General features: G+C 52.4%; 1 protein-coding gene across 1 annotated transcript in view; it reads right to left on the bottom strand.

Annotated features, from left to right (window-relative positions):
* The window catches only part of RRP12 (ribosomal RNA processing 12 homolog), a 32,773-nt gene extending 20,593 nt beyond the window's left edge, over positions 1 to 12,180 (bottom strand). The window contains exons 1-11 of the mRNA XM_047760461.1: positions 11,952 to 12,180; positions 11,185 to 11,417; positions 9,449 to 9,532; positions 7,892 to 7,968; positions 7,298 to 7,403; positions 7,000 to 7,116; positions 5,490 to 5,628; positions 5,270 to 5,397; positions 3,326 to 3,424; positions 2,597 to 2,688; positions 230 to 341 (exon numbers count right to left, since the gene is read on the bottom strand). Coding sequence (XP_047616417.1) covers positions 230 to 341; positions 2,597 to 2,688; positions 3,326 to 3,424; positions 5,270 to 5,397; positions 5,490 to 5,628; positions 7,000 to 7,116; positions 7,298 to 7,403; positions 7,892 to 7,968; positions 9,449 to 9,532; positions 11,185 to 11,417; positions 11,952 to 12,090 — 1,326 coding nt within the window. The 5' untranslated portion in view covers positions 12,091 to 12,180. The remainder of the gene's footprint in view (positions 1 to 229; positions 342 to 2,596; positions 2,689 to 3,325; positions 3,425 to 5,269; positions 5,398 to 5,489; positions 5,629 to 6,999; positions 7,117 to 7,297; positions 7,404 to 7,891; positions 7,969 to 9,448; positions 9,533 to 11,184; positions 11,418 to 11,951) is intronic.
* Between the last annotated feature and the right edge of the window lie 143 nt (positions 12,181 to 12,323).

Below are 12,323 nucleotides of genomic sequence, written 5' to 3' on the forward strand. Positions count from 1 at the left end.
GGCCACAGCTGTCTGCGCCCGAGGCAGGCCCCCCCCCCCCCCCCCGGTGCCACCCAGCCCCACCCTCCCAGTGACTGCTTTCTGAAACTTCTAGGAAACCCGTCCCCATCCCAAGAACCTCCTCCCTGGGACAGGGCTGGAGGCCTGGGACGAGCTCTGGGTGAGGCGGAGTGGCAGGAGACCCTGGTTAGAGCTGGGGCCGGCGGGGGCCGGAGGAGGGCTGTGTTACCTGCAGGCACTGGGCAGCCACTGTCACCACCTGCGAGTGTGGGGAGAGGAGGCAGGTCATTGCAGTTCCAAAAAAACGAGGGAGGTGGCCCAGCCCCAGGTTCTGATGAAGCCTGTAGAGACAAAAGGCTTCTTTTTCTGTGGGGTCTGGTCCAGGCCCTGGCGACCCAGATGGCACAGGTCTGACGACAGTCACTGAGCTGAGGGGCGCTATAGGCCCTTCTGGTCGGCAAGTGTAAAAAGGGCTCTTCCTTCGGTAATGGCGACACGGAGTAAAAAGTTCAAAACACCCAGGCCTTCAGGGTATAAAGTAAACAACGTGCCATCTCCCCTCCTTTCTCCCAGATGCACCTCCCAGAGGAAAAGCAAGGTTAAGTTTCTCAAATACTCTTCCGGAAGTTTTAATGCACATACAAACATCTGAAATAATAACAATTGCTGGAGTTCCTGTCGTGGTGCAGTGGTTAATGAATCCAACTAGGAACCATGAGGTTGCAGGTTCGATCCCTGGCCTTGCTCAGTGGGTTAAGGATCCAGAGTTGCCGTGAGCTGTGGTGTAGGTCGCAGACGCGGCTCGGATCCTGTGTTGCTGTAGCTGTGGCTGTGGCACAGGCCAGCAGCTGTACCTCCGATTGGACCCCTAGCCTGGGAACCTCCATATGCTATGGGAAGCGGCCCTAGAAAAGACAAGAAGACAAAAAGACAAAAAAAAAAATGCTAACACTTAGCATGTGTCATGTCCACAAACATTAATTCTTTTAAACCTTGCAAAAAACAAAAACAAACAAAAAAACCCTTATGATTGTATCCTATTACAATTCCATTTTATAGATGAGGAAACTGAGGCCCAATCAGGATTCACACCCTGGTAGTTTGCAAATAATGCCACCATCCACTGGGTTCTGTGACTCGCTTTTTCTCAATAGATTTTGGAGGTCTATCCATATCAGCATGAGCACATCTACCTCAACTACTTCCACCGGCTGCCCAGTACCCACTGTTCATATTTAACCGGTCCCCTCCTGGGGCACATCCAGGCTGCTCCTGTTTCTGCCATCACCTGCAGTGCTACAACAGACATCCTAGGAGGTACACCCTGGCACAACTGGAGGATAAACTCGGAGACCTGGAGAAATGAGGTGGTTTTGCCATTTTCTGACACTCCAGATAAAAGGCAGTTTGGGCAAGAAAAGGACAGGGGCCTGGCAGACCTAGGCTGGAGACCTGGCTTTGCTCATCTGTAGCTGCATGACCAGCGAACTCAGAGTGCTTCTGTTTCTGCTTCATGAAATGGGCTGAGACCTTCCTCATGGGGTGGTATGATCAGTAAGATGAAACCTGGGTGCAAAGCACCCAGCACAGTGCCTGGGGGAGAGCAGGTCGATGGGAAGCCTTCAGCAGAGGGGAGGACTACCCATGTGGGGGCCTCAAAGACCCCAGCTCCAGGCTCATTCTCAGCTTTACTATAGAAAAGTGGATTTATTTATTTATTTATTTGTTTGCTTTTTAGGGCCACACCCATGGCATATGGAGGCACACAGGCTAAGGATCTAATCGGAGATATAGACACCAGCCTATGCCACAGCCACAGCCACAGCAATGTGGGATCCGAGCCACATATGTGACTTACACCATAGCTCACAGCAATGCCAGATCCCTGGCCCACTAAGCGAGGCCAGGGATTGAACCCGCAACCTCATGGTTACTAGTCAGATTCCCTTCTGCTGCACTACAGCCGGAACTCTGAGAAAAGTGGAATTATTTAGTGGCTACTATAAGAGCAAATTTTGTGACAGAGACACAAAACAGAAACTGGGTTGGCAGGACTGAGAATCCTAGAGGAGGGGACCATTAACTCAGGTGGGAAGTGGGGTGGAACCACAGAAGGGGATGAAATCCTCTTGGAAAGAAACCAACTGGGAGTTCCTGCTGTGGCAAAGCTGGTTGAGGATCTGGTGTTGCTGCAGCTGTGGCATAGGCTGCAGCCGTATCTTGGATTCGATCCCCAGCCCAGGAACTTCCATGTACCATTGGTGTGGCAAAAAAGAGAGAGAGAGAGATCAACTGCACAGGGTGACAGCTGGGGGACAAGAGTCAGGATGGCACGCAGGCCCCATCCCAGGTGAGGTGCCCTCAGCAGGCCTTGTTGCTTCTCACAGCTGATTGGCAAGGGCTCTGGCAAGAAAGGTATAGAGCCGGGCACAGGCTGTGCCGCCCTGCCCCGGTCTACACAAGCTTGTTGCAAAACTGCTGCCATCCCAGAAAGCTGACACCACCCCCAGGCCACCGACACCTTCTGGCTCATGTCCTCCCATCTGCACCGCAGGGCAGGGCCTCTGACTGCAGGCTCCCCGCACCACATCCCTACCTGACCAGGTTGATATGGGCTTTTTCCATGACCTTCAGCCAGGCTAGCAGAGGTTGTAAGTCATTCTCGCTGGGAACGTAGTCGTACAAGGCCTAGGGGTGGGACGGGAAAAAGCAGGTAACCAAGCTAGTTCTGTAGAGGCCAAGGTCAGGACCCCTTCCCACTCCTAAGCAAAAGCATAGTCCAGGGACCGTCCTGTCCCAGGGCCTGCCCATGGGACGCTGAACACAGAGCCCTGGCGTGTCTTTGCCTGTTGCGTGAAGCCCTTCCGCTTCCGCTTCTATGGGATGAAAGTGTGCAGGAGCAGTCGAGGATAACTTGGGTCACACAACCCTTTGTGAACCTGACATAAGCCAGAACCCTTCTCTAGAAAAATGCATGTGAGCACACGCATACCTTTTTGCAAATACTCTGGGGCAGCAGTAGGGGAGGGGAGGTGGTGCTCCCTTCCCCAAATCCACCCAGAGATCCCAAACGCTGAGAGCCCTTGTTCAAGCACCTGCTAATAAATACCATGAGACCAGGCTGAATAGTTTATCAACAACCACGAAGTCAAGGGCCAAGGGGTCCAGCTCCCGGGACGCTGATGTGGCTTCGGCAGCCAGTCTCCTGGCTGCCTGTCTACCCGCCCACTGCACTGGGGCAGCCCAGCCTATCCAGTGTCACTCTGCAGATAGGCAGCAGGGCCGCCCCAGCACAGCCACACGCCGAGCCCCCGTCAGGCCTCACCTTGATGATCTGGGCGTTGAGCTCTGCCGGCAGGGTACCCGGGCTGGGCTTGGCGTGGAAGAGGCTGTGAAAGGCCTGCATGGCACAGGCTGACACCAGCTGGAGAGGACACGGCGGCTTAGTGGGGAACTACAAAGTCCACAATGGCCCGGGGCTCCCCGACCCCCCCACGCCAGCTGGTGGGCTTCGGGGTGATCTGGGCCCCTGGAACCTCGAACATGCCCCCGACATCTAAACACTCAGAGGACTGTTGCTGTAAGTCTTGGCAGCCACTGAAAAATGTTAAATGATTTAAACAACAGTGGAGAAATACAAACAAAATGTTTTTAACATAATGGGCTAGAAAAGGAGGCTACAAATGGTTCGCATACTATTATAGCTGTATTTTCATGTTTTTACATGTTTGTTTATCTAAAAAGAAAATGTCTGAAAGGATACACAGAAGTTGTCTGTACTATTTATTTTAGAAATGAGACTTGAAGGAAAAAAGAGACTTTTTTTTTGTCTTTTCTAGGGCCGCTCCCACAGCATATGGAAGTTCCCAGGCTAGGGGTCTAATCAGAATCATAGCCACTGGCCTATGCCAGAGCCACAGCAACGCTGATTCTGAGCCACCTCTGCAACATACACCACAGTTCATGGCAATGCCAGATCCTCAACCCACTGAGCAAGGCCAGTGATCGAACCCGCGACCTCATGGTTCCTAGTTGGATTCGTTAACCATTGCGCCACAATGGGAACTCCGGAAAAAACAGACTTTTGTTTGTTTTTGGCTACGCCCTCGGCACGTAAAAGTTCCCATGTCAGGGACTGAACCCACGCCATAGTACTGACCTGGGCCACTGCAGTGACAGCACCAGATCCTTAACCTGCTGTACCACAAGAGAACTCCTATTTTTTACTTTATATAGTTTGAAATTTTTTCCTTTTAAACAACGAAAATATTGGAGTTCCCCTTGTGGCACAGTAGAAATGAATCCCAACTAGTATCCATGAGGATGTGGGTTCAATCCCTGGCCTTGCTCAGTGGGTCAAGGATCCAGTATTGCCGTGAGCTGTGGTGCAGGTTGCAGACGCGGCTCAGATCCTGTGGTGCTGTGGCGTAGGCCAGCAGCTGTAGCTCCGATTTAACCCTAGCCTGGAAACCTCCCTATGCTTCAAGTGCAGCCCTAAAAAGCAAAAAAAATAAAAATAAATTATACAATGATCCTATTATGTATATAATGAATGCTTTAAAATATATATGCAAACAAATACTATAAGAGAATATATAAAGATGAATAGAATTATGCTAGGATAGCAGAAATGCAGGGGATCATTTTTAAGTATCTTTAAAATAGTCATGGGGAGTTCCTGTCATGGCTCAGTGGTTAACGAATCCGACTAGGAACCATGAGGTTGCGGGCCTTGCTCAGTGGGTTAACAATCTGGCGTTGCCGTGAGCTGTGGTGTAGGTTGCAGACGCGGCTCGGATCCCGCGTTGCTGTGGCTCTGGCGTGGGCTGGTGGCTACAGCTCCGATTGGACCCCTAGCCTGGGAACCTCCATATGCCACTGAAGCAGCCCTAGAAAAGACACAAAGCCAAAAAAAAAAAAAAAAGCAGTCATATTGATGTTAGTAAGTAAAAAAAAACAAAAAAAGGAGGGAGAGAGAGAGAAATAACTGTGACTGTGGCTGAAGGGGAGCTTGAGGCAGGGAGAGGACTGAAGCTTTACCAGCCCCACCATGGTTCCGCCCACTCCCTGACCTGTCTTAGCTGAAGGTGGCTGGTGTGTTGACACAGGAGATGAGACGGTGTCCTTGGATGGAGCAAAGAGCAGGGGCAGGGCCTGGAGACCCCTGCTGCTGGCCTTAACAGTGAGTTCCCCAAGTGCCTGCACCAGGGGCCTGGGGTCTGAGGCTACACCCTCCCTCCTCCACGCTGGCTCTGGGGCCTGAGCTCACCACGTGGTTCAAGGTCATGACTCGGAGGAGCGTCTCACTGCAGCTCTTCACCAGGCCTTCTGGGAAGCAGGGCAGTAGGTCCTTCAGCAGGGTCAGCATGTGCAGCAGGGTGGTAGCCTCCTTGGAGCCTGGCGGACAAAGTGGGGCTGGGACTCCAGCTGGCTCTCCGCCGTTGGCACTGTCCTCCCGCCCCTGCCCACCTCCCAGGCGCGCGCCCCACCTCCAGACTTCTCAATCTCCTGGATGCAGAACTTGGCGGTAGGAATGGCAGCAGGATGATGCGCAGGGGCCTTTTCGCCAAACATGATCTCACTGCCCTTGAGGACGGAGCACACTCCATGCTGGGCAGCCTTCCGGACCTGAGGGCCAGGGGGCGGGGACAGGACCAGGTCAGCATTCAACCAGCAGCGTGGGTGGTCGTCACGCCCACTAGCATCGAGCACTGATCGCATCTCCTACTGGGCCGTGCCCGGGGCTTCGTGTGTAGAGACGCCCGAGCTAATGAGTAAGAGAAACTCAGTTTCAACTCCTGCTCTCTGACTCACTCGCCATCTGAGCTTGGGCAAACCAAACTACTTAGGTCTCCGAGCCTCAGGTTCTCGTCTTTACAACACGGACTCCTTCATTCATTCACTCATCCAGCAACACAGAGTCCAGCCAAGCCCCGCACCACTCTGGTGTTGGCCCTTCGGCAGTGAACAAACAGCTCACTGGGAGGCAAGAAATAAAGACACGGACGCCAGAAGGCAAAAGTACTCGGCAGACCATAAAACAGGGGCTGTTCCTTTTATAAGGTGGTCAGAGAAGTGTCACTTCAGTGCTGTGATGTTTCAGCAGAAACAAGTGAGGGAACCACCACACGGATACACAGGGAAAGGGGCGTGAGCCTGCCTGGGATCAGAGTGCTCAGCACCCTGAGAACTGTTATGACCATCATGACGATTGCCCACTCCCTGCCCTCCACTTCAGGAGGAAGCAGAGGGGGCAAGAATCACTTACGGGGCACCTGCTACACGCCAGGACCTGCAGCAGGCCTGTGGGAACACCAGAGTGTCACTGGGACCTTGCAGCTGAGTTGGTATTATCATCCCTACTTTACAGCTTAAAAACCAAGACTCAGGAGTTCCCGTCATGGCTCAGTGGTTAACAAATCCAACTAGGAACCATGAGGTTGCGGGTTTGATCCCTGGCCTTGCTCAGTGGGTTAAGGATCTGGCGTTGCCGTGAGCTGTGGTGTAGGTTGCAGACGAGGCTCAGATGCCGAGTTGCTGTGGCTCTGGCGTAGGCTGGTGGCTATAGCTCGGATTCGACCCCAAGCCTGGGAAACTCCATATGCCGCGGGTGAGGCCCTAGAAATGGCAAAAAGACAAAAAGACGAAAAGACAAAAAACAAACAAACAAAAAACACCCAAGATTCAGATTAAGTCATTTGCCCCAAATCGCAGCACAAGCAGTATTCAACTCAGGTCTTCATGACCCCGAAACCCCAATCCGGCCACTATAACTAAACATGTCACTGACCAATGAGGCAGTAGAGACTCTGAAGGGCCTGACCGTGACCTTCCCTCCCATCAGAGGAGCTAGCAAATCGGGCTGCAGGCAGGAGCAGACTCTCAGGACAAGAGACCAGCACTCAGGGCGACCTCCCTGGTCCACTCAGCAGGCCAGCCCCAGCCTGCTGACGGGAGCGGCAGGCCCCCTCCCGCATCCCGGGGGCCCCGGAGCCTCACCTTGGGCTTGATGTGTACCGTGAAGCTCAGCAGCCCTTGGTACACCTGCAGGGTGACAGGGTAGCCCCAGGCCTCCAGGTCCTGCTTCCGCAGCAGAGTGGCCAGGCAGGAGAGGACCTTCAGAGGAGAGGCAGTGTCTCAGCTCCACCCACTCTAGCCCATTCCAGAAACTCCCAAAGGGATTTCTAGGGGTTCAAGGAGTGCTTACACCCCTCCCGGGGAGCCTCCCAGCTTTAGCCAAGTCAGCGTTCAACCAGCTGGAAGACAGCAGAGGGGACACGGAGATCCAAACACTGACCCATCGGAGGGCAGAGGTGGAGCCGCTGCTGGCCTGGGCTGACATGGTATCCATGAAAGCTTTGGAGGTATCGGAGAACTTTCTGATGAGCACAGGACTGGGCACGCTATGTGGACAGAACAGAGGTCAGAAGCCAGAAGGAGCCTCCGAGAGCAGCCAGCGAAGCCCCAGCCCTGGTCTGGAGGAGAAGCTGGACAGAAGTGGGCAGCACTGGCCCAGTCACTCAGCAAGCCCACCTTTCCTGAAACCCGGCGAAGCGGCACCTGAAGTCACACCACCCTCCCCGTCTCCACTACCCACCAGATGGACCCTTATAAACTTCCCCATTCCTCTCCCACCTCCCCAACTCCCCCACTCCCCAGCTTCAGGTCCCCCGATATCAGAGCAACATCCCACCCCATGCCTCCTGCTCCACTCACTGCACCAGAACTGCCTCCCCAGCACTCGCTCGGACCTGTAACATCCCAAGCCACCCTGGGGTCTGAAGGGGATAGAATGCCACCTGATACTTAGTATCTTTTTAATAATTCGCTGACCCTCTTCTTCCCTTCCACCCACACTCCCTTCTTGGCCCCACAAAGAGCCAGGCCTCACCGCTTCAGGACCAGGTTCAGCAGGTAAGCGACAGCAGCCAGAGACTCCGTGGACTCCACTGCTTCCATGGTTGTCATCTGAGGCCAGACCATGGGGGTGTGAGTGGGAAATGTGTCACATGGGACACCTGGGCACTGTGCGTCCAGCGGGATGGTTATGACCGAGACCCCTGATGTCAGAGGTTCAAATCCCAGCTCGGGACTAGCAACTTAAGTCTTCTGGGACTTGGTTTCCTCATTTGTAAACCAGAGATAATAAGCTGCTGTGAGGTTTAACTGAGTTAATATACGTCAGATACTTAGAATACTGCCTGGAAATTCCCATCGTGGCACAGCAGAAATGAATCCGACTAGGAAGCATGAGGTTCGATCCCTGGCCTCGCTCAGTGGGTTAAGGTTCCAGCATTGCCGTGAGCTGTGGTGTGGGTTGCAGATTCGGCTCGGATCTGGCATTGCTGTGGCTGTGGTGTAGGCCGGCACTGTAGCTCCGATTAGACCCCTAGCCTGGGGGACCTCCATACGCCGCAGGTGTGGCACTAAAAAGCAAAAAAAAAATACTGCCTGACACTTGATGAAAATCATATATCACTATGTAATTTAGCTTATTATTCTAGGGCAGAGGTTACACAGCTTTTTCTGTAAAAGGTCAAATAGTAAATATTTCAGACTTTGCAGGCCTCATATGGTCTCTGCTGCATATTCTCCTTTGTGGGTTTTAACTATCTTGTAAAGATGTAAAAATCATTAACTCTCAGGCTGTACAAAAAAAAAAAAACACACCACAGTCAAGATTAGCCCCTTGAGCCATAGCTGGCCAGCCCCTTTTCTACAGCAGTGGTTTTCAAACTTTTACACCCTTAAAAACTATTGAAGATTCCCCAAAGAGGTTTTGTTTACAAAAGTTATAACTGTTGATATTTACCACATTACAACTTAAAACTGAGAATTTCACACAACATAAGAATAAGCATTTGGGAGTTCCCATCGTGGCACAGTGGTTAACAAATCCGACTAGGAACCATGAGGTTGCGGGTTTGATCCCTGGCCTTGCTCAGTGGGTTAAGGATCCGGCGTAGCCGTGAGCTATGGTGCAGGTTGCAGACGCGGCTCGGATCCTGAATTGCTGTGGCTCTGGCGTAGGCCGGCGGCTACAGCTCTGATTCCACCCCTAGCCTGGGAACCTCCATATGCCGGGGGAACGGCCCAAGAAATGGCAAAAAACAACAACAAAAAAACCTAGCCTGGGAACCTCCATGTGCTGCAGGAGCAGCCCTAGAAAAGGCAAAAAGACCAAAGAAAAAAAAAGAAAATAGTTTTACTAGAGAATCCCCTGGGTACAACTCAGTTTCATCAATTATGGGAATAAAATAAAATAGTCGTGGATTTCATTTTATAAGAATAGTGTAACAAACCCCATCAGGCTCATCAAGCCACTGAAACGCTTTCACCTGTTCAAAGCTGTCCTGCTCTTCCTGTCATGCCGGGGGCCTCTGCCTTCACTCTGCAGCCTGAATAACCCGCTCCTCCTAACGCCCACCCCCAAGTCACAGCCACTCACCAGGGCAGCAAAGTACTCCGTCTCCGTCTCCTTCCCGCCCTGGGAGCGAATCACCTCGGTGACAGCAGCCAGGACAGCACAGATCTGCACATGGGGGAGGAGGCGCCAATGACATCTATTTCTGATCAAACACCATCCCAGCCTCTTTTCCTTGCTCCTTCACAAGTTAACCTGACAAAGCCCAGGGCACACAAGATGAGCAGCGTCCAGAGCCAGGGGAATGAATACACCTCGGGGCCTGGCAAGTGGGAAGACCCACACATGCGCTCAAAAGCCCCCTCCAGGGCTCCACCTCTTACAGAAACACCTGCACGAATGTACAAACGTTCATGCACAAATGTCTTTACGGCAACAACCAACTGGAACAACCAAGCAGCTGTCAACAGAGAATTAATAATGTACTCTTTTTGGTTGTTTGTGTGTTTCATTTTAGGACCACACCTACAGCATACAGAAGTTCCCCTGCTGCTGCGGCTGAAGGTGTAGGCCAGCAGCTCCAGCCCCAGTTCAACCCTTGGCCTGGGAACTTCCATATGCTGCAGGTGCAATAGTAAAATAAGATAAATAAATAAATAAAAATATAAACTACTGAAAAATAAATAACATTTAGTTCATTTAGATAAAACATTTTCAAACCACCAATAATTATTCGGGATTAACTTACCTGACAAATGTTTCCTAAAAACATTCTATATACAACAGGCCTGTGTTAGGTACAGTTGAAGAGATAAACGTTTGCAAAATATTTCTTAGACATGAGGACATTGTCCATTTGGGGACGTTTGAAAATGTCAGTGGGTTAAGAATCTGAGTGCAACACCCTGGGTGGCGACAGAGGTGCAGGCCTGATCCCTGGCCTGGTGCAGTGGGTTAAAGGATCCAGCATTGCCACAGCTGCGGCTCAGGTTGTTGTCACAGCTGTGGCTCAGATTCAGCCCCTGGCCTGAGAACTTCCATACGCCAGGGGTGTGGCCATAAAAAGGAAAGAAAAGAAAAATATCTGGAAAATACCCTGAGGGACTTTACTCATTAGCTGAGGAGATGCTGTTAGAAGTAGTGGAGGAGTTCCTGTCGTGGCGCAGTGGTTAACGAATCCGACTAGGAACCATGAGGTTGCGGGTTCGGTCCCTGCCCTTGCTCAGTGGGTTAACAATCCGGCTTTGCTGTGAGCTGTGGTGTAGGTTGCAGACGCGGCTCGGATCCCACGTTGCTGTGGCTCTGGCACAGGCCGGTGGCTACAGCTCCGATTCCACCCCTAGCCCGGGAACCTCCATATGCTGCGAGAGTGGTCCAAGAAATGGCAAAAAGACAAAAAAAAAAAAAAGAAGTAGTGGAAACTGGGAGTTCCTGTCGTGGCTCAGTGGTTAACAAACCCGACTAGCATCCATGAGGACTCAGGTTCGATCCCTGGTCCTGCTCAGTGGGTTATGGATCCAGCACTGCTGTGAGGCAGCTTGGATCTGGCATTGCTGTGGCTGTGGCTGTGGCGTAGGCCGGCGGCTACAGCCCTGCTTGGACCCCTAGCCTGGGAACCTCCATATGCCGCTGGTGCGGCCCTAAAAAGACAAAAGACTGGTGGAAAAAAAAAAAAGTAGTGGAAACTGCCCCAGAAGAAGTAATGAGTAGAGGACAAAAAGGGCAGGACACATCATCCATAGATTCCAGCTGCTGTCACCAATCAACAGTCCAGCTGGCCCCCGTCACTAGCCTCCTGCTGCCCTGACCCTCCCCCTTACCTCCTTGTGGGCAGCCGAGTTAGACTCCCAGAAGCGCTGCACTTTGCTGAAGGTGACATTTGTGCAGTCGGAGAGGCCACTCAGGAAGGTGCCTGAAGACTTCTCTGTGAGAGCCGGGGCCACCTCTTCTTCTTCCATGGCTGTCTCAGGGGCTTCACTTTTGCCCAGGCGCAGAGACCCTGACTGCATCTCATTATGCAACTTCACTGCGTCAACTGTCAGGTTGCTCTTTCCTGAGAACCGGGGGCATAGGGTAAGGCCCTTATTTTAACCCAAGCCGCCTTTTGGCCAAGAGAACAAGAACCCTAGGAAACAAACCTGTGGAGTCCAGGCCCCCAACCCGAGAGGCTAAATTCTGAACGCGGTCTGCCTCATTATCCCATTGTACACCTAGAACTTAACTCAGAAAGGGAACCCTCCAGGTAAAAGTTTCGCTGGTAGGAGTCAGCTAGGGGCTGCAGCGAGGGGCTTGGTTGAGAGATTAAGGTGAAAGCGACTCGCAAAGAGTCACTAAAGTTAATTCCAGCCGAGAGTACTGACTATGATACTCTTGGTACCCTAGCCAAGTCATTTCCCTCCTGTGGACTCAGTTTCTGCATCTGTTAAATGGAGAAGGTGGACCTTTACAGCAGGCTCCAGATTGAACATTTTAAGAGAGGAAAGGCCGATGGTTGCTCCCCAAAGCCTCCAGAAGGCTCAGATCCATCAGGATCCAGCCCCGCCCAGAATCCCTCCGCCCGCAATGCCTTGGGTTGTCACCCTGCTACCTGACGGCGGACTGAAGAAGCGGCTGCGGGCGGCCTGGCGGTGACGGCAGATGGCAGGGTTGCTTTCGCTGCTATGGCCTTTCTTCCAGCGCTTCAACTTGGCCGAGACACCGGAACGCAACTTCCCGGAGCGACCCATGTCGACTAAGCCGAGAGTGACTTTAAAGGACTAAGTTCCAGGGACCTAGAAACACGCGCAGGACCCACGTGGGTCCGCAGCTCACTTCACTTCCTCTTCCTCTGGCGTAACTTCCGCATTCGCGTCCGTCACCATGGCAAGAGCATCAACATCCGGTTTCACCTAGTGTCCAGGTTCTGATAGGGAGGGGCTCCTGAGAGATCTGTTTCTAGGGAGGAAGTTTTGGTGCTAGC

This window comes from Phacochoerus africanus, chromosome 15 (assembly GCF_016906955.1).
Source record: "Phacochoerus africanus isolate WHEZ1 chromosome 15, ROS_Pafr_v1, whole genome shotgun sequence".
NCBI lineage: Eukaryota > Metazoa > Chordata > Mammalia > Artiodactyla > Suidae > Phacochoerus > Phacochoerus africanus.